General features: G+C 44.2%; 2 protein-coding genes across 5 annotated transcripts in view; one reads left to right on the forward strand and one right to left on the reverse strand.

The window, feature by feature from the left end:
* Positions 1–22,529, forward strand: part of LOC147019888 (6-phosphofructo-2-kinase/fructose-2,6-bisphosphatase 4-like) — a 167,343-nt gene that overhangs the window by 13,668 nt on the left and 131,146 nt on the right. The gene's annotated exons all lie outside the window — the stretch shown is intronic.
* LOC147019889 (protein NYNRIN-like) lies at positions 1,223–19,281 on the reverse strand. 3 transcript variants are annotated; one of them, XM_085894700.1, is made up of 4 exons: positions 19,165–19,281; positions 16,399–16,479; positions 3,783–3,941; positions 1,223–2,782 (listed from the first exon to the last, which is right to left on the reverse strand). In XM_085894700.1, exons 1-4 carry the CDS (start codon positions 19,177–19,179, stop codon positions 2,021–2,023), a joined length of 1,017 nt encoding a protein of 338 aa, XP_085750826.1. In that variant the 5' UTR covers positions 19,180–19,281; the 3' UTR covers positions 1,223–2,020. The 3 variants fall into 3 exon arrangements, with proteins under 3 accessions (XP_085750826.1, XP_085750824.1, XP_085750825.1); XM_085894698.1 differs by lacking the exons at positions 16,399–16,479; positions 19,165–19,281 and having other exon boundaries at positions 3,783–6,731; XM_085894699.1 differs by lacking the exons at positions 16,399–16,479; positions 19,165–19,281 and having other exon boundaries at positions 2,681–2,782; positions 3,746–6,770.

Below are 22,529 nucleotides of genomic sequence, written 5' to 3' on the forward strand. Positions count from 1 at the left end.
AGGCGGGCCTGGGGCCGAGACCGTGTCGGGCCTACCCGTCTGATGATGAGGCGCGGAGCGGCGGTGGTGCCTCAACTCCGCGGGCCTCGCGGACAGTGTCTGGTACGGGGTGGGAAGGGGGCCCCCTTTTGTCGCACTATCTCAGCGTGGGAGGAAACAGGAGGGGGTTGCTGATGCTCGGGGAAAGGAGGATTTCACAAAATCGCGGGTCCCGCGACGAGCGTCTCCACCACGACCTCGGTCGCGCCGCCGGCCTTTCTCTCCGCAGGTCCCCGAATCCGACGCGAGCACCCCCTCGTCCGCCTTCGCCGCCGCCGTCCGCCTTCGCCGCCGCCGCCTCTCCACAGCTCCGTCCTCTTCACTCCGACTCCGCGAACTCCCAACTGCACTCTGCCAACTGCGAACTCCGAACTGCTTCTCAACTTCCAACTCTTCCTCCGCTTCCAACTCAACTCTTCCTCCTGCGAACTGAACTCGACTGACGAACGCGGTCGTTTTTATAAGCCCCGTGGCTTCGCTCCTTCATCTTTGACCCTCTGCCTCCGACCTTTCACCTCGCTCCCCATTGGCCCGAGAAAAAGTGGGCGTGAATGCTTTTTGATCCATGAATTTGCATATAGCGACCGCCCTCCAACGCCCTGGAGGCGGGGCCAAATCGCCCCTCGCTCACCGATTGGACGGAACAAAAGTGGGCGTGAGTCGTTTTTGATCCGTTTTTCTCGGAAAGTCCGCGATGCTTTGGAACACGCTGCTCGGTGCGCGCCCTACACGAGTCCAGCATCGGTGCCCACGAGTGGCGCGAGATGACGGTGATGCGATGGTGGCGAGTTGTGACGCTAAAGGTCGTGGCGGTTGTGGTGAAGCGGCGTTGTGGTTGGTGGTTGTTGTTGTGATGGCTGTTGAGACGTGGTTGGTGGTGGTAATAATGGCGGTTGGTCCAAAATAAAGATAGTAAAAGAAAAACGGCTATCCTGAAGAGTCGCAGCCCTCATGAATGACATTTATTCCCTCTAGACAACGGGTTTGGGCCTAACTACACATATACTTACCAAGATATCTCACCTAAGGGACCTGAATGGTGGTTTGCGAATTTGGTCAACCACAACAATATATATATATATATATATATATATATATATATATATATATATATATATATATATATATATATATATATATATATATATATATATATATATATATATATATATATATACGACTTGCTTTGATTACCAACAGTCAAAAAATGGTAGCTTACTGAGAGCATCTTAAATGCTTTGGCTTCCTCAATTAAATGCTACATTCAATTTTAAGAAGAGGTAATCCTATTAAAATGGCTGCTTTCATCTTGGTAGCTGTTCAACAGCTCCACATTTGCCCCTCTGTTACTTAGAAACATCGTGGAAAAGGAACACCACAATTATAATAATTTTTAGAGATGGAATCTTGATGGAGCGGCAACGTGGTAAAAGGAAGTCTCCTCCAGAAGTGGTACACTTTTATGAGTAGCTCCAAGTGGGTCATAACGTCACGAAAGCTCCGCCCGCACTTTCTAGCTTCATAGAAAAGCCCCCCCTCCACCATCCCGACCGGCCCATCAATACCCCACCCCTCTATAGAATAGTGGATACATTTCAACAATTATAACTTGAATATAGGTCATGAGGAAGCAAAAATTACCTTTCAAAAACAACTTACACAAAAATTATTTCACACACACAAAAAGATACATATATTTTCAACTAACTATGGTTCTTTATGAACAAGAATATAATTTTTATAAACAATTAAGAATCAGCAAACAAGAATAAAATTTTTATAAACAACCAGTAAGAATATATATATATTTTTTTGCTATTTATCGTGTTCTTTATGAACCAACAAAAAGAATATCAGCAAACAAGAATCTATATATTGTGTTCTTTATGAACCAACAAAAAGAATATAATTTTATAAACTGCAAGCCAGAGTGAAAGAAAATTTTAAAGAAAAGTCCCAACATTTTCCAACAAGGCAATGTTTAGATAACATTTCTTTCCATCTTCGTCATCGGTGTGAGCAAGTCGAGACACTCATCCAATGTGAGTGTAAGCAGTGGGTCAACAGTCCCATTAAGTTCACAGTACTTTTCAGGGTCTATGGGTTGGGGAGGAAAACCAGAGTGAATTATCGGGGAGGGTAGAGACGGCGGAGGTGTTGGCAGCGGTTTGACCACAGCAACCACAGCAGGCTTCCCCAGGACCGTCTCCGGTTTTGTTGTTTTCTTTGCTGTAGAAGAACAACGTCTCACGCACTCCCTGATTAGATTTTTAATACAAGTGATGACAACAATCATTGCTATGAAGATCATGAGCCCTATAAACAACCAATGGATTATCCAGGCTCCCCAACTCCCCAATATTCCCTTCAACCAAGATCCCATTGACCATCCCTTGTTAAAATCATGATATTTTGCACCTTCAGCTTTAATTTTTTCAGCCAAATTATCAATTTCTTCTGAATTATCTGGAATGTATGTGCAGCATTCCACACCTATAACTGCACACGTCCCTCCTTTCTCTGCTAAAAGCATATCCAGAGCGATGCGGTTTTGCATCACGGTTGTCCATATGGCTACCAGCTCAGCACTCGTTTTGTGAAATCCTTCGCTGGTGGTATTAGCAAGCTTTTCCAAAGATGCTGCCAAATTGATAATTTCCCTTGCACTTTTGCCTGCTCCGTAAAAGGGGAATGCAATCATGAAAAACCTCTCAACTTCTGAAATGGCTCTTCTCGATCTGACCTGTGGTACAAAGGGTGATTGGTCAGTGATCCGAATCCTGGGTAGTATAAATCCCAAAAAACATGATCCCCTCCATCCCACTGGTAGCCATGAGTATGCCTTATACCCACACACAAAATATGTACCATTTAGGGGTGCCTGAGGTTCAAGCAGGTTATTTACTTCGATTTTTACAGGTATGGTTGTTCCATTAATTCGCCCTTTTATGGTCACCATTTCATCCCCATGTCTCGCATAGTACTGGCATGTTGATTCTCCTAAATGGGGTCCCCCCCCCCCTTGTCCTCTAACTAAACAAATCAATCCAATTTGTTTGTGCATGAGCTGAAAATGTGGGGGGTACTTTTCTAATCCCTCCCCCTTCTTCAATCCATCATAATTCGTTACTTTTATTGCTCTTGCCGGGCCCTGTCCCACAGCCTTTTGCTTAATAGTTCTGTACTTAGGGTAATACCAATGCTCATAGTTCGTGCAATTATAACCCCCCTTCTCCCAATTACTTTTTATTTCTATTATTCTACCTTCCACTGATGCCTTCTCTACTTTAGTTAAAACTGGTCTATCTTGTCTACGGACTATGTACCCACACATGTTCTCCCCCTGGAGTGGAACTGCAAACAAGGGTAATCCGTGTTTTGAGGAATGTGAAAGGTGTGAACACACCCAACACTCCCTTTTGTTCATTGTCCTAGCGTACTGTAGGGATAATGCCAGGTAAGTGTTCAGTGGATGATCAGTCAATTCTTTATGTAGGATTAGTTCTCGTCTCTTTCTTTTACCCATAGTTCTCTCATCATCAGTTTTTCCTTCATTATAACGCATGCAGCTCATATTGTAAAATGCCCACGTGCATCCAAGTGCACAAAAAATACAGTCATGGTAAGATAGGTGTTGTTCATGTTGTCCCTGTCTCTGCTGGTATAGCCAGTTTACAATGTGTGGCATGTATCCAAGCCGTCTTACCCTCGCACTTTACCGCAGTCGGAGTAGTCAGCAGTACCTGAAATGGTCCTTTCCACCGAGGTTCCAAGGCTGTTTTCCTCGTGAAGTGTTTTATCAGTACGTAGTCTCCTGGCTGGAAGGCGTGGTACGGCTCTTCCACTGGTTCGGCTCGGGCCTCTTTTACCCTTGTGTGTATCGCCCTTGCGATCCTGCAAAGCTGTTTACAAAATGTCAACAAGTTCTCGTCCATCATTGTAATATCCAACTTATTCATGTTTGTGGGTGCGGTCACAGGCAGCCTCATTGGCCTTCCCATTAGTATTTCATGGGGGGATAACCCTGTTTTCCGGTTTACTGTCGATCGCATGCTCATTAGTGCCAAGGGTAATGCCTCTGGCCATTTTAACCCCGTCTCCGTTGTTATTTTAGCCAGTTTGTTCTTCAGTATTCCGTTTTGCCGTTCCACAGCACCTGCTGACTCTGGGTGATAAACACAATGAAATGTTTGTTTAATTCCCAGTGCTTTACACGCTGCCCGTGTTATTTCCCCCGTAAAATGTCCTCCTTGATCGTGAGACACTTTATGAGGAATGCCAAATCGGCAGAAAAAACTTTTTAACAGGTGCTTCACCACGGTAGCGGCATCAGCCTTTGCACATGGGTACGCCTCTACCCACTTAGTAAAAATGTCTACCACTACCAAAACATTGCTGAACCCGCCTGATGCAGGAATTTTTATAAAGTCTATTTGTAGGTACATGAACGGTCCCCAAGGGGCTGGGTGAGCTCCCAGCACTCTTGTTTTTCCCTCCTTCTGCTGGTTGTGTTTTTGACATATTTGGCAACTCTTACAAACCCCTTCTGCGACTCCCCCAATTCCTGGTGCATACCAGGATTCTTGCACCTGTCTCACAGTCCCCCTCTTGCACACATGTCCATTGAAATGGGCCATGCGTGCAAGCCACGGTAGGATTTCAGTAGGTGCTATGACCTTTCCCCTATTAGACCATAGTCCGTCTGCATCCATTGTCCCTCCTGCAGCTTTCCATTTGTCACGATCATCCAGCGATGCTGCAGCTTGAATTGCAATAATATCTGACAAGCTATACTGATGCACCTTAATTTGTTCCTTCGGTAGTCGTGCTGGCATTATCAAAGGAATAGGCAGACTAGCCGCCTCTTTTGCAGTTTTATCCGCCTTGTCATTTCCTTTGTCTATATCCGTAGTGAGTTTCTGATGTGCGCGGCATTTAATTACCGCGATGTCCGCTGGTGCTGAGATACTTTTTAACAGCTCAGAAACTAAATCACCATTTTTTATTGGTGTTCCTGCAGAGGTGAGAAACCCTCGCATTTTCCATATCGCACCTTTGTCATGTACCACACCAAAAGCATAGTTAGAGTCAGTGTATATATTTACCGCGATGTTGGCAGATAGTTCACATGCCCTTATCAGGGCACACAGCTCCGCCTGCTGGGCAGAAAAATGTGCAGGCAGGCGTCTCGCTTCAATAACTTCACTATGGGTGCATGCATATCCTGCACACGGCGTATCCTGCATGCCCCGAGCCGTCTCGGCCACGATAGGCCGAACCATCGATGAACAAGGTGAGGTCCGGGTGTTCCAAGGGTTGATCCTTTAGATCCGGGCGCACGGTGGATACTTCTTGTATTGCCTCTGTGCAGTCGTGAGCATCGCCGTCGTCTTTCGTTGGCAGCAAGGAAGCAGGATTAAGAACATTACATCTCTCAATCTGCAAATTTGGCTGGTGGAGGAGAGTCGTCTCATACTGAATCAGGCGTGTGTTGGTTAAATGTTGTGTTTGCTTTTGGGTTAATAAAGCCGCGACACAGTGAGGTACCCTGAGCGTGAGGGGGTGACCCATTACGATCTCTGCCGTGCGCTTAACTGCGTAGCTCGCTGCGGCCACTGCTTGCAAACAAAGAGGCAACCCACGTTCGACCGGGTCCAGCCTTCGGCTAAAATATGCAATTGGTCGCTGGCGGTCGCCGTGGGATTGTGTCAGCACAGCCTGCGCAAATCCTCTAGTTTCGTGAGAGTAAAGGAAGAATGGTTTCTCATAATCTGGCAGCCCCAACGCGGGAGCTGTCGAGAGTGCCGCTTTTAATTTGGTAAAATATTCCCCCATCTTCTCAGTCCACTCAATTACATTGGGCTGGTTTTTGCCCACCACAACATACAGTTCCTTTGTCAGAATTGCATAATCAACAATCCACTGTCTACAGTAGGTTGCCATACCTAGGAATCGCATCATCTCTTTCTTTGTGCGAGGGCATGGCACTTCTGAAATTGAAGTTATTCCCTCTTTCCTTGCGAAATGTGGTGTCCCAAATACTTAACCCTTTCCTTGACTAATTGCATCTTCTCTTTATTCACCTTGTGGCCTTTTCTTGCCAATGCCTGGAGCAGCTGCAGCGTATCTGTTTCACACGCTGCTTTGTTTGGGGAGCAAATGAGCAAATCATCCACATATTGTAGCAGCACTGATTTACCCTTGAAGACAACATCTTCTAAGTCCTTATATAAGGTACGCGAAAATAATGTTGGACTATCCGCGAACCCCTGAGGAAAAACAGTCCATGTGTATTGACGGCCTTTATACGTGAAGGCAAATAAAAACTGGGATTTTTTATCAATGGGTACAGAAAAATATGCAGAACATAAATCGATTACAGTAAAATGGGTGGAACTTGCAGGTATAGACGTCATCACCCCCTCTGCGCTCGGTACCACGGGGTGGATACTTTGAATCACCTCATTTACTTCCCGTAAATCCTGAACAAATCTCCACTTATCTTTCTGTGGCTTTTTCACTGGCAGTATAGGCGTGTTGCATGGGCTTGAAGTTTCTACAATTATCCCTTGCTCCTTCAAAGATTCAATTACTGGTGCTATCCCGGCCTCCGCCTCCTTTCGCAGGGGGTATTGGCGCACATTTGGCCAAGGCATTCCCGGTTTGAGTTTAACCACGAGAGGCGTTGCCCCAATTATACGGCCTACATCATTGTCATGTCGGGTCCACAATTCTTGTGGAACTCTTTCTATCAAATCTTCTGCGTTTTCTCCTTCATTTACCGTTTCCATCACCCTCTCATGTTTCGGTGGTAAATCAACCTCTTCAATTGTCCCCAATAACACCTGTTCCTCAAAATCACAAATCCACCCTTCATCGTTCGCTAGCTTGTGCACCTGCCAATGCAGCATCGTTGTTGTGCAGGTCGCTACTGCTCCCTGCAGGTGATAAACCATAAAGCCCAAATCCTTCGGGTGATAATCTTTTGCTGTGGTTATTGTCACATGCGAAGTTACTCCCGGCGGATACTTTGTCAAATGCCTTTGTTGTTCTGTGAGCTTTACCTCCATTGCAACACCTTCCTTTCCAATCATCAAACGGCAAATCAAAAGATCATTGTAGGTTCCCAAATACGGAGCACTTTCTCCGCAAATTCAGCATCATCTCCATTCGGATCATAATAGATTGTACAATGTGGAGGCTCATAGTATATGTGTGTCATTACTTGTGCATTGTCTAGCCACATTTGCATTTCCTCACTTTTGGCTAAGACTTCCTTTAAACATATCAAAGCCTCACTAATCGGCTGTCTTTTCAGCCTCCACCAATAAACAACTGGGTGCGATGTCATTAACAGCATCATTGCTGACTGTGCTTTATTCTGGGGAATATCCACAAAAACCCCTTTGTTCGTACATGCTATTTTACATCCCAACTTACACAACAAATCTCTACCTAACAAATTCACCGGTGTGGTGGTTGTGAGAAGAAATGCATGTTTTTCCTGTAAAGGTCCACATCTTACTGGTAATTGCGTTGTTGTCTTTAATGTTTGTATGCTACCACCCAACCCTACTACTTGGACTTCAGCATTGGATTTTTCAACATGTGGCAGCTGTTTGGCTGCTATAGTAGAGTAGGTGGCTCCCGTGTCAACTAGAAAAGATAGTGTCTTACCTGAAACATCTAAAGTGTAGGTCGGCTCCTCTTTTGGTGTTAATGTCAACATTGCCCCTTGTAACACGGGTCCACCCGTGGTCTGTCAATATGACTTACGATTTTGCGGTTGTCCCGATCCTCCCTCCTGTTGGATCTCCGGTCGTCCTCTTTGGGGGCAGTGTCTTTTCCAATGTCCCAATTGCCCGCACTGGAAACATCCCTGTGATTGACTTGGTTGTTCCTGTTCTTGTGTTGCTGCCGTCCTCGAGCGGGTCTGTGGTGGCGTTCGCGTCCAACCTTTGTTTTTTCCACTCCATTTCTTGGGCCGTCCATCCTGTGCTGCTGGTGGGGGTCTTTGTGGACCTCTCATTCGCCGTCCCCATCTCCTGGCCGCTTCTTCTTCTTCCGAATCTGTATCATCTCCCTCCAGTCCCCACTTTCTCCAACCCTTATTCTTTCTTTGGTCTGCTACTTTGTCGAGCAACACCATCTGCAACACTTTGTCTTTCATTTTTGCCTTTGCGTTCTCCCGTTCTTCCGCTCGGTCCATACATTGATCAGCTGCTATACAAATCTCACTTGCTTTCTTGCCCTGCCAACCTAACAGTACATACTTCAATTGTTTTTTAATTTGAGGCCTGAGTCCTTCCATTACGAAATTAGTGACCGTTTGCTCTGATATGTCTGCTTCAACTTGAAACCCCCCATATTGTAAGAGTGTCAACATTAATCTATCCATAAACTCGAATGCCCGCTCCCCTTGACGTTGCTTTGTTTCATAGATTTTTTATCCCAATCTAATGCTGGTGGTCGCAAGGCCTTCTCAATCTCCTCATACAGGCGCCCTCGCTTATCTCGCCGATCTGCTTCGGTGCAAACTGCTGGTTCGTCTGCTGTCCACTCGGCAGCTTCTCGAGCTCTCTTCCACACATATGGAGACAACACTGCTTGACATAGCACCCCAATGTCACTGTGGGTGCATCGATGTGCTGCAACCCACTGCGTTATTAAATTCCTCACTGCTCCTGCATTTCCCCTCTGATCTAATACTCTCTCCTTCATTGATCTTAATTCAATCTCTTTAAATGGTCGGTACACTGACTGAGCCTGCACCCCTGGTCCCGCTGGAGTTATTTCCTGAACCGGGAAAGCAGAGGCTGTGGCCATCAGCCCCATACTTTCAAGGTTCGGATACAATCTTGGTGTGTTATTAACATATGCAGATGAATCACCTTCATTATTTACCTGAGCTTCCCGTCCTTGTACTTCAATCTCAGAGGCTTTTACCGAGGCAGGAGCAATTCCAATCACTGGTTGTTGCATCTCTTTTACCTGTGTTTCTAGTTTTAATAGTTTCTGTTTCACCAAATTTCTAGCTACTTCACTTATTTGTAAGGCCTCCTCCTCCCACAATTTCCACGCTTCAAGATCTGGCTCTGGTTTTAACTTATCACTTGTCCGTTGTTCTAATCGACATGCCAAGTTATTTATAATTTCTGCTTTTAAAGAGCCCCATCTCGGGAATGGGCATTGGTCTTCCTTTGTCCATTTATGCCATAATGCCAATTGGGTACATGACTTGACTCCATATTTCCCATACATCATTTCTGCCACGGTATTCGTGGGTGGGGCATTATTCAATTTCAGTTTTGATGTTTTATTTCCCATTTTCCTTGATGATTTCTAGAGTGTTCTTGGACTGGTCAGTGTTTTGCCTGGGGTGGTCTCGGGTTGGGTTGAGTGTCTTTCACACCTTTCCACGAACCCTCACACTCCCTTGCACACCTTCCACGTCCTCAATCTCCCACAGAAATACCTTGTCTCTTGGAGATTTCTCAGATTACCCTCCCAGGGTTTATACCTTACAACCTCCCCTTTAGACACTGTTCTCCAGGGATTTCTGAGATGAGCCTGTAAGCATCACCTGCAACCCCCCCCCCTGCGAACACTTAACCCCCCGGGGGTGCCCCTCTTTTTGATGCGCACAAAGCTCCCTCTTTTCTCGTTCTTTTAAGATAAGTACAGATCACAAAGAGCAGCGAACCTGTATGTCCCGGTGCGAGAAAAAGAGGCAGTTCTTACCTTATCTTTAAGCCGGCCGGCTGCTGTCCTCTTTTTGTCTCACCAAGCAAGAAGTTCCCCTCTTTTTCTCTGTTTTTACCCCCTTGCCGACTACGCCAAAATGTCGAGATCAGGGTCTGCAATCAAGCAATGACTACACCAATCGTCGTAGAGAAGAGCTTTTAATACGCATCAAAAGTGTACACGAGAGTAGAAAGGCACAGAATACCTACAGTATACCAGCTCAGTCAAACTCTGGCCTGCAAGCAGTTTGGTTTACTTTATATATACTTTTCCTGCTCATCTGTTTTCATGATTTCCCCAACTTCCATCAGCTTTATATTTCCTTTCTAAGATATCGTTTTCTTTGAAAGTAACAACACCCCAGAAAATATTCTCTCCTGGCCTGACAAAGCATTTATCTTTTCACAAGCAAGAAGATCTGTTATTGATCAGGCAGATCTTTATCACAATATATATATATATATATATATATATATATATATATATATATATATATATATATATATATATATTATCGTCTCATTCTGCTACAAGATGTTCCCTTTTGAACTATACCAAAACAGTGCTGATTTATGATTGGGCTTCTCCGAGCCCAAGGCTCAAAGAATGTTGTTACAAGGGCCAACAAGAAAGCCAGATGTTCAGCTGCACGACAAAGAGACAGAGACAGAGAGAGAGAGAGAGAGACACACAGAGAAAGAGAGAGAGAGAAAGAGAGAGAGAGAGAGAGAGAGAGAGAGAGAGAGAGAGAGAGAGAGAGAGAGAGAGAGAGAGAGAGAGATATATATATATATATATATATATATCTATATATATCTATATATATATATATATATATATATATATATATATATATATATATATATATATATATATATATATATATATATATATATATATATATATATATATATATATATATATATATATATATATAGATGACTTGCTTTGATTACCAACAGTCAAAAAATGGTAGCTTACTGAGAGCATCTTAAATGCTTTGGCTTCCTCAATTAAATGCTACATTCAATTTTAAGAAGAGGTTATCCTATTAAAATGGCTGCTTTCATCTTGGGAGCTGTTCAACAGCTCCATATATATATATATATATATATATATATATATATATATATATATATATATATATATATATATATATATATATATATATATATATATATATGTGTCATCCAACTGAGTTAGTAAAATATTTATATATATCGCATCTAATCGACTTTATAAAATATAAATGTATCTCTCATGTAACAATTTTGTAAAGGATAAATATATCTCTCATTTAACCCAGTTTGTAAAAGATAAATACACCTCATCTAATTGAGTTTGTAATAGATAAATATATATCTTACGTAACCTAGTTTGTTAAAGATAAATATTGTTACAGATTTGGAAACCTTGTGCACACAAACAGCCAGAGTCCCCATAGTTCAGTTATTTAGATAAGTATGTGTTTATAGTTAGAATCCCTCCTTCTGTCTAATGGGAATTTTGTGTTTGCGCTACGAGTTATTTTTAGTTAGGTTTTTACAACAACTACAACAACAACTACAACAACGCCACCATCCCTCACTCGACCCAGTCGCCATTGCCCACGTGTTTTTGGCTGATTGCGTGGGTGGAGCCTCCGTCGCTTCGGATCGAGGCTCCGCTCCAAGGAAGGGCATGAAACGTTTCCTCCAGCCAATGAGTGAAGGGCGGGCACCACACGCGCGCCCCAGCCAATCGGGAGGCTGACCACGAGTCGTCCGACAACCCCTCGTCCAATCAGACGGCGAGTGACGAGGAAAGAAACCCCTCCCACTTCAAGAGAGAAAAAAAAGAGACGAGAGGACGACAGACAGAGTCTTGGTGGCGATTGCGGCGCAGTCTGTGGTCGTGGTTGAGCGGTCTGCAGTCTTGCTGGTGATTGCAGCGCGGTCTGTGGTTGTGGTTGAGTGGTCTGCAGTCTTGGTGGCGATTGCGGCGTGGTCTGTGGTCGTGGTTGAGCGGTTTGCAGTCTTTGTGCTGACAACGCCAAGGTCGTGGGTTCGAGTCCCACCATGGTGGTTCAGGTTGGTGTGACCGCACGAGGCGGGACAGGTACCCCGGCCCGGCTCTACCGACTAAAGACCCATGGGGTCCAGTTTCTTTTGCGTGTGTGTGTGCCCGTGAGCCCCGTCTGTAAGTAGAATCGTTAAGTGCCTTGTTCATTGTACATTACATTTCTTTATTTGTGATAACTCTGCTCTGTGTCTCCCTTCCCAATTATTATTTGTATTAAACCCCTGTTAAATGTTCCAGTTCATTGTTCGTGTTTTCTTTCATTGGCCGAGCAAGGTGTGTATTGAGAAATAGTAAGGCCGTTCGGGCCGATAAGTTGTTATTTGGACCGATGGATCTTGGTAATCCCCGCTCGGTTTACACCCGGATTGGGCTTGGTAAATGGTCCGTTCTGCCCGAGGTCTGTCGAGGTTGTGGTTTTCCCCGGTAGTTGTGACGACGTGGGTATTTACGTATTTTGAAATTAGGCAATTAACCCGACCCCACGCCGTCAAAATATTGGCGACCACGGTCCGCAAAGGGATCCGTGAACTCTCGAACTTATCCGAGAGTCACGACCTAAATTCTGGGTGTTCGGTGGGAGACAACTCAACTGCTCCACCTCGTGGTCGTTTATCGCCGCCGGACCCCAGCCCACAACAATGTATCTCTCACATAATCAGTTTGTAAAATACAGTATTAATATATCGCTCATGTAACCTGGTTTGTAAAAGATAAATATATCTCTCATGTAACCTGGTTTGTAAAAGATAAATATATCTCTCATGTAACCTGGTTTGTAAAAGATAAATATATCTCATGTAATCGAGTTTCTAAAGGATAAATATATTTTATCTTTTCGAGTTTGTAAAATAAAAATATGATATCTCCATTGTAACCCAGTTTGTAAAATATAAAATTTATATCTCTAATGTAACCCAGTTGGTAAAATATAAATATTATATCTCCAATGTAACCTGGTTTGTAAAATATAAATAGATCTCTCATCTAATCAGTTTGTAAAATAAAAATATATCACTAATGTAACAGAGTTTGTAAAGGACAAGTATATCTCCAATGTAACCCAGTTTGTAAAATATAAATATATTGTTGTGGAGCTGGGTATCGGCTGCGAGCACGACCGCTAGGTGGAGCAGTAGGGTCGACTCTACCGAACACCCGGAATCTAGATCGTACCGTTCGGAAAACTCCGAAGGCACGGGTCCCTTCCAGGACCGTGAATCGTCAATAAATCAACCACGTGGTACAGGGTTATTTTCCAAACTTCAAAATACCTAGAGACCCACGTGACGAGATATCGAGTATTCACACCCTCGACGGGACTCGAACGGCAAGAGTTGTTTCCGTGCTCGACCCGTGCGTAACCCGAGCGGATGGTTACCGAGGTCCCGTCGGTCCAAACGTACATTTACAGCAGCAACGGCCTTTTTAATCACCTAACACGCACCGTGTTAAACCAATGAAATAAACACAAAAACGAGCTGATACATTAAACACATGGATATTTATTTACAATAGGTGGGGAAGGAACACATAAGATCAGTTAAACTGACTAAAGCAAGGCACATAATGTACAGCGAAAGCACTTATCCAATTCCTACTTATAGACGGGCCCACAGACAGACGCACACCCAAAAGAAACGGACCCAAAATGGTCTTTATTATCCCTTCAGCTTGGAGGGAAGTCGAGCTGAGGGATGAGAACGTGGCAGGCTACCCGGAGGCGAGCGTGCGGCTCGACGTCCGCTCCTTCCCGGAGCACCAGTCGGCAAGAACGGACCAGGGCACCCGAATCCAGCGGCGGCGAGACGAGGTGAGGGATCGCTGCGATGAGCCCAGAGCCAGCGACAAGAGAGATCCGACCAGCGCCAGCGACGGGACGAGCAGAGCCCAGAACACGTGCTCGAGAAGACTGCCGCAGATTATTTGCTCTCCCTTCCTTCGTCCCCTTTTCGGGCACGGTTCGCTCATCCACATTGGCCGCAAATGACGCCAAGTCTGCTGATTGGACCGGGGGGGGAGGGGCGTGATGGCAGTCGCGGCGGCCCACCCCAAACAAGGTGAGGAATATTATTCTGCGTGGGCTGTGCTCATTGGACGACCGCCGGGGAACTCGCTCGCATCTCCCTGATTGGGCGAGAGCGACGTCAGGTCCTTGTGAACCCTGCCCACGTACGTGCTGACATGCACGTAGGCAATGGTGTCGGTGTGAGGAAGCGAGGTGAAGGCGTGTTGTTGCAGTTATGGTTGTTATAAAAATCCTAACTATCAAAATAACTCCGCAGCGCATGAACATTTAATTACCCATTAAACAAGGGACGGGACCCTAACGAAAAACACACACTTACCGATATAACTGAGCTATAGGGGACGGCTGTCTGTCTGTGTGCACAAAGCTTCCAGATTTGTAACAATACGTCATCTTATCGAGTTTGTAAATGATAAATATATCTTTACAAATAAATGTGTGTGTGTGTGTGTGTGTGTGTGTGTGTGTGTGTGTGTGTGTGTGTGTGTGTGTGTGTGTGTGTGTGTGTGTGTGTGTGTGTGTGTGTGTGTCCTCTATAACTCCAAAACCATGAAAACTAGCAGCTTGAAACTTTGCAGGCATACCAAGAAAATTCCAAGGAAGTGCATGAGTGAAAATTGTGTGTTTAGGTTAATTAAAACAGCCCTTTTGAAGATAAGCAACGGCCTTATTTAATTATATCCTTCATCAGGTGATCTTCGGTTTCCGCTCTCGATGGGGTCTTAAGGCATATCCCAGGTAACCTCATCGGGGGCTGAAGCCACCAAGTTTTTGGCCTGCTCAACCATACCTTGACTTGGAACAGGCCACAACGATTTCTTAATGCTAAAGTTTTTTTTTCTTTCACTTTCCTCACTCATATTGTCGAATGCCATGTTCATCATAGCGACAAATTGCTGGGTACATTGTAATTCTTATAAATGCCTGGAGATGGCAGCGTTCATGGCTTTATTTCATTTCCACACATGCGATAACCGTGGTAATCTCTTAAACTAAGCAGAATTACAAAATTTAAGCTCCAGAATCAAACTTGTAGCAGTTCCGACTCCTAAAAAAGTGTTTATTTGTCCAATTCGGATATATTTGGTATTTTGGGCGTCTCCGGGAGGTGTACGTTTAAATGACGGTCCTGTCATTGCTAATCGCGGGCCAAGCGAGCTGTTTATCAACCGTTTCTTTGGAGTGCTTAAGCCACTAGGTGAACACTCTACAATATTCGCACTGTTATTGAATACTGTATATCGATTGACTTGAACAAGTTTCAGGGCTACTCGCCTGTGTTGTCCACATGTTGTGCTGCAGTGTAACATGCGGTGGCTGGCTCACTGAAAATGTGAAACTTATTTTCCACGACATTTCCCCTTTTTGTTCTTCCACGATATGACCCTTCTCTTCGGCATAGATAAATACAAATTAAAAATTAAACGTTTTGCTTTTAAAAGTTTCTTCAACCGTTTCATGTATTGCTTGGTGAAGCTACTCGGCACATTCTTCAAGTTTCAATTACTATACTGTGGTTCGATGCCGGAGGTAGGAAGGCAAAATAAATTATATGATCACAATGAGAAAAAAATATTTTCAGTTATGAAGTAAGGAATCGCCACATCACAGCAGGAAAGCAGAGAGGTGTGCATGCTCACTCTGTGTAGACTGGTTTTGAATCTCGACCGAGCTATAAACTGTCATCTCAGTGTTTCATAGGCAGGGTAATTCATCAAAGTGTGTCGTCTCTCAGATGGATGATAAACTGGGCGTCACATCTGCCGGAATCCCTCACCCCTCTCTCCCACTCTCTCTCTCTCTCTCTCTCTCTCTCTCTCTCTCTCTCTCTCTCTCTCTCTCTCTCTCTCTCTCTCTCTGTTTCTTTCTTTCTGACCTCCCTCTCTCCCTCTCTCTCTCAATTCTCATCCTGGTCCCCCACCCTTCCCCCTCTAGTGAGGGGACTGCAGCATGTAAGACTCAGATTCGGAGCTGACCGTTGGAGTGCAAAGGAGTGTAAGAGCTGTGGGTTTTGATTTGAACACTCCTGCCCCAGGTCTCAAATTGTGTGTGTGTGTGTGTGTGTGTGTGTGTGTGTGTGTGTGTGTGTGTGTGTGTGTGTGTGTGTGTATGTGTGTGTGTCAGTTGCTGTTGTTGCCTTCTATCTCAATATGTGGGTGGGGTTCATCAGGAGGTGAAACAGAGACCTACCAGGTCTCACCGTATGTGTGTGTGTGTGTGTGTGTGTGTGTGTGTGTGTGTGTGTGTGTGTGTGTGTGTGTGTGTGTGTGTGTGTGTGTGTGTGTGTGTGTTGTTGATTAGTATCTACATATTAGGGTTTCAGAATGTGGAATGGAGTCCTCCCAGGGCAGGCTCAAAGTATCCACCTTCATTTTGGTAAGGGGTCACGATTCATGGATCAAGCTGTGAAGGTTTTTGTTCTCAAAGTTTTGTGCTGAGGGTTCTCTTCAGGATCGTCACTGAGCGCTTCACAGCTTCCAACTGTAGTTCGTTTAAAATAATATTCCCAGGGATCGTTTTTAGCTCACCTGGAACATAGTTCTGGGGAGCTTAAGTGATGGCGCGTCGTCAGTCCATCCATCCATCCACAAATACTTGCAACTTCTTCTCTGAAACGACACATACGATTTCAATGAAACTTTACCACAACCCTCATTACCCATGATGTACCAAAGTTTGTTCACGGCATTAAAAAAAAAAACCGGTGTCTGAAGTGGTCCACAGAGGGAGTTTATGTGGGGGTGCAGGAGGTTTCCCCCCTAAAGAGGTATTTTCTTTTTTCTCAGAAACGACACACAATTCCGATAAAACTTCACTCCAACCTTCTTCACCCATAACATACAAAAGTTTGTTCATGGCATTTGAAAAATTGGGCTCTGTGGGAGTTTAAGGGGGGTTGCCCACCAAAATATGTTTTTGCTTTCTTCTCCAAAACTACACATACAATTTCGATGAAACTTCACCACCACCTTCATCACCCGTGATGTACCAAAGTTTGTTCACGCCATAAATTTGACTGTCAAATTTATGTCCAAAATAAATTTGAGGTCTAAGGGTGTCTATGGGGGGGTTGCCCCCCAAAACAGGTATTTGCTCTTTTCTCAGAAATTGCACACACAATTCTGATGAAACTTGACCACCACCTTCATCACCCATGATGTACCAAAGATTGTTCATACCTTAAAAAAAACCATCAGGGTTGAGGAGGGTCGATGGGGAGAGGAGGGTTACACCCAAAATAAGTATTTGCTGTCTTATCCAAAACTACACACACGATATCGATGAAACTTGATGACGACCTTCATCACCCGTGATGTTCTAAAGTTTGCTCACGACATTAAAAAAAATATATATCAGGGTTTGAGGGGGTTTGCGGGGGTTTGAGTGACTGTTGCTCCTGATTCAGGTGATCTTGAGAATGTGCAGTCCTATTTTTAGAATTACAAGTCCCCTTCAAAATGAATTTAGGCCTTCAGCAACCCATGCCATCTGCTGCTGAGCTGCTTGGGCATCCCCCCTCTCAACCCCCCTCACCCCAACATCCCCCCCAGTGTGGCTGGTTTTTCAATCTGGTGGTGGTGCAGATAACTGCACCCCACACATGACTTTATAAGAGGGAGCATGCATGGACACTGGCAGTAGTAGAGATCAGCGTGGAGAAAAAAGGAGGAGAGGAGTGAGAGACAAGAGACAGACGATAAGGGAAAGAGGAAGTACATGTAGCTGCAAAATAGTATGGAGAATCGGAGAAAGTGAACTGCCTATTTATGCTTCAATACCATTCCATTTGAGCACCTTCATCTACCCACAAGTTTCCCACAAGCCCACAAGCACTTACTGTTACTTACATGTTTACATGCTACATGTTTCCCACAAGCACTTACTGCACATCCCACTGCCATAGATTCGATCCCATTATCTCATTGATCCCTGACACCACCGCTCCCCCCCACCCCCCTTTGCCTCATTTCCTTTATTATTTTCTCCACTCTTCGTTTGTTCAGTCATTTTGTGCATCCTATCTTCCCATCATGCTTGCACCATTAAATAAGTGGAGGAAGATTTTTCTTGCCGCTCAGCTGTTTGGAATGTGGCCCCCTGTGGACGGAGTTTTGGGACAGCCAGCATGACATGATTTGTGATTTGGAGTGAAACTTATAACCCTGCTCATGCAACAATATATAACGACTTTCACTACTTCATGAACAGCCCCAATAAATCCCAGCTTAGGGGCTCAGCCGAGGAAAGTTTTTAACCCCAGTTTTTCATGCACTGGCAGCCAGGCTTGATGTTGTAATGAAGGTGACTGGAATGCGGATTTTCTCAGGGTGCCAGCTATAACTTGCCTATTCTTTGCAAAGGAAACTCGGGGATATATCATCTTCACCAACTAATGGCAGCAGATGGGACGCCGAGATTAACATTCAACTGAGGAATGGCTCAATTTGTGATGCAATTTAGCACTCATACCTTGGATGGTCTGCTCTGGGTTTGATTCTCAGCTCGATGAGAAATTGTCAGATTGGGGCTTTGCAGGCAGGCAGTTGCATCGCAAAGTGCGCCGTGCCTCGGTCAGATGGCATCCTGTTGGCATCAGCATTTAGAATGGATCAGCCAAGTACTTCATCTAAAGATATTACAGCCGTCAGTTTCGGCAGGTTTCCCTGTCTGAATCCTGACGCACCGTGTCAGAGCGATCACGATCCATCCATCCATCCATTAGGACCATACTCTATGCAGAGCGTTGGTGCTGCCAAAGCAGTATCCTTGGCTATTGGGCACAATCCTGGACGGATCGCCACTCCGACACAGGATACCAGCAAGCTGGCACTCATTTTGCCAACCTCGGAAGGATGACTGGCAGAGTCAACCCCACCTGATATTAATTAAACAGCCGAGCAGGATTTGAACTCAGGATCCTAGGATCCAGAGTCCACCACTCGAACCATTAAGCCAACACGAGGCAGAAAGTGGTCACGATGGCCAACTGAAATAGTCATTCCAAGCTGGATCACCGGCCTGTGTATCACGATACCTATCTCTCATGGCACCACCAAGCCAGTTGATGCATCATGCTGATCGGTGCTGTGTGTCCATTGTACTAATGGTGACCGAGTGAATCGCTGGACGCCGACACGGTCTTCTGGGTGCTAATCCCCTAAACCCAATCTGCCCTTTAACAGGCGTATATGATTAAACTAACGATCCGAGCCACTCAAATGCACCCGGAGACGAAGTGGTTTTATAATGTACGAGCAGTGTACCCGTCACTGACAGGTTCGTAGATATCTCACCTCAAATGAGTACATACTGGTAGAAATGGGAATTCAGTGTGCAGATATCACATTGGGTAAAGCTGGTAACCTTGGCACCCTCAGTCCATTCCAACAGCAAAAAATTCCAGTCGATGCTTGTACCTCCGAAGTCCTGCTTGGGAGTGAGAGTGAAATTATGATAGCTCAGCTGGGAAACAAATTTAGGCACATTTTGGGCCAACCGCCTGATGGAAGATCACCAAAGTTCTTTCCATGCCAACACACCACCTACATGCACCTCTCCCTCTCCACATCGCTTCTTCAGCCCCCAACCTGCACCCTCTCTCTATACTCCCCATAGCTTTCAGTATTTCTCACAGCATTTCATTCTAGTTTCCCATTCAATAATCCCTAGATCAGTAGTTTGCTTCACTTTTAAACATTAGTTTCACTTTAGGATATCAGTTTTGATTCATCATTGCAACTTGTGATGCGACACTAAGTAAGGTTGTGAAAAACGATTTTCGGTGGAATTTTTTTCGATTTTCTAAATGGTGTAGAGTTGTCTAAAGTGGTTTATGGGTCTTAAAAGGTCAAAAAGGGTCTAAAGGTCTGATGGGTTGAAGGGATCTAAGCGGGATACACTACCTCAAGGATCTTAAGGGTCATAAAGGGGTCTAAAGTGTTTTGGGGTCTTAGCGGTCTTAAAGGAGTCTAAAGTGTCCAAATGGTCTGAAATTGTCAAAAGGTTCTTAAAAGTGTCAAAAGGGTTGAAGGTTGATACGTCTCAAAAGTGTCTAAATGGGTGTGAAGGGGTCTAAAAGGTCTTAACAGGGTCTAGATTTGTATTAAAGGGTCTACAGGCTCTACTGGATGAAAAGGAGTGAAGCTGGAGTGAAGAAATTACCTCATGTTAGCAAATAACTGTGAAGTGCAACATGGCAAGAATGGACCAAATTACCTCCTCACAACTGTTTAAAACACCTATTTAGGTGCATCGTTGTTAAAAACCTGATCGTAGAAAGTTTCCTCGTACATATATATATATATATATATATATATATATATATATATATATATATATATGTATATGTATATGTATATGTATATGTATATGTATATGTATATATGTATGTATATGTATATATATGTATGTATATGTATATATATGTATGTATATGTATATATATGTATGTATATGTATATATATATATATATATATATATATATATATATATATATATATATATATATATATATATATATGTGATCCCTGTGTTGTAACAGGCGACCAGGGTTGCGTCAGGAAGGGCATCCGGTGTAAAACATGTGCCAAATCATTATGCAGATCATATGGATGATCCGCTGTGGCGACCCCTAACGGGAGCAGCCGAAAGAAGATATATATATATATATATATATATATATATATATATATATATATATATATATATATATATATATATATATATATATATATATATATATATATATATACAAAGTAGACTAGGTGTAAGTCGGCAGCGTGTAACTCGTCACTTCGCCGAAGTCGGCAGCGTCAAAAAGTCCCGAATTTATCTCATATTAAATCCCTTTGAATAAAGGGTCATTCCTCTGTAAGTCGTCATCTCTAAGTCGTCACTTCGTCTAAGTCGTCAGATGTTGTCCATTCCCACGTAATGGAAACTCAAGTAAATTACCACTCCTAACTCGTCACATGGAACTGCTGCCTCGTGAGAAGCCCGATTTCATGGAATCGTGATGCTCGCTCATTGGTGTACACCGCCAGTGATAGGCTATTTATAACTGCGTACACACGTTGATTGCACTGCAGGCAGGACAATGGCGACTAAGCGTAAGCTTACAACTAAAACCTACCAAGAAAAATACGACATTATCCAGTTTTGTGAGGCAAATCCACTGATGAAGAAAACAGACATTGCTGAGAAGTTGGACATCAAACGGCAGACATTGAACGATATCTTGAAGAATAAGGGCAAGATATTTGGACAAGTGGAGAAGATCGTGAGGCCGGTGGGAAGTGTGAAATGCGTGAAATGTGTGTCCTTTGAAGATGTCGATGACGCGCTCATCATCTGGTTTCGGCAAATGTCGGCTCAGCCAAATATTCGGTTTCAGCCGATTCGGCCAAATACTCGGCCGATACTGTCTTTCGGTGGAGGATTGCCCAGCCAACATCATGGAATGCAATGACCGGTTTGAATCCTTTCTCATGCACCAGATGCCCAAGAGTTTGAGGCATTCAAACATAACGGATTACTTCGCGAAGCAGTAAAGGATCGATCGAGCTTAGTGTTGAAGTCCGATCATGGTTTTACCTTGGCTTGTTTTGTACATTACCGCACTCACTTACACATAGGCATTGAGTGGTAATCATCACCACGATGACTGTGTGTCATGTAATTTGTCACCATACCATCACCGATGGTATACGAGTTGTCTTGCAGAGTTGTTCATTATCTTTACTTTTGATAAACTGATTCATGAATTCCATCTTTGCTTGATCACTTTCCAACTCACCAACTCACCCCCAACTATGCCCCGAGGATTGTGTTTTCCTTTTGGTACAATAGCCGGCTCTCACACATATGTGTCCAGGCCACGCGCGATTTCATTCTTCACCCCACAGTCATCATGAATGTTCGCATACGCGCAAGTCGTCACATTTCTAAGTCGTCACTTTTTTCTCGGTCCCGATGGTGACGACTTACGCCTAGTCTACTGTATATATATATATATATTTTGAACACACAGGGATACAAGAATGAAGCAATACTGTACAATAATAATTAGTAATAATCCAAATCCATATGAGACCATGACTCGAGGAATGAACAGGAACCTTGTGTGTCTAATCCTTAAGGCCTCAGACATTCCTCGAGATAGACAAATCAGATTTGAAAAGACTGAAATAACACCGCTTCACATGGTACATACAACGCAGCGAGATACAAAGTGGTGACACTGGATGGCCATAAACAGTTCGTGGCCACGGACCGCACCCGGCTCAAAGGTGGGGGGTGAGGGGGGCGTCTTGGCGTTGTCTTGGCGCGCTTTGCTGTCATGGCAGCTTTCTTGCCTGAACCTGGTGCCTGATGGCCTGTCATATCACTTTAAAGGACATAGAAGACAGATTACGAAAGTAAGAACATTAAAAAGGGTATGAAGGGAGAGCAGTTTTAGACACAAACATGTGGGAAGTCAGGCCAGGTCAGCCCAGATCAAATCTGTGACTTGCTGCAAGTATCATATCCTGCAGGTATCATCGGCGACGAAACCATCCCCCACACCAGGTTTTCTGGTGAGGAGGGTGTTTGGATATGGACACCCAGCAGGATTAAAAACAAAACCTGTCAAAGGGTGGAGGAGCTCCTTGTGAGCCA

Source organism: Eptatretus burgeri, chromosome 9 (assembly GCF_056783735.1).
Source record: "Eptatretus burgeri isolate ZD-2024b chromosome 9, Ebu_testis_v1, whole genome shotgun sequence".
NCBI lineage: Eukaryota > Metazoa > Chordata > Myxini > Myxiniformes > Myxinidae > Eptatretus > Eptatretus burgeri.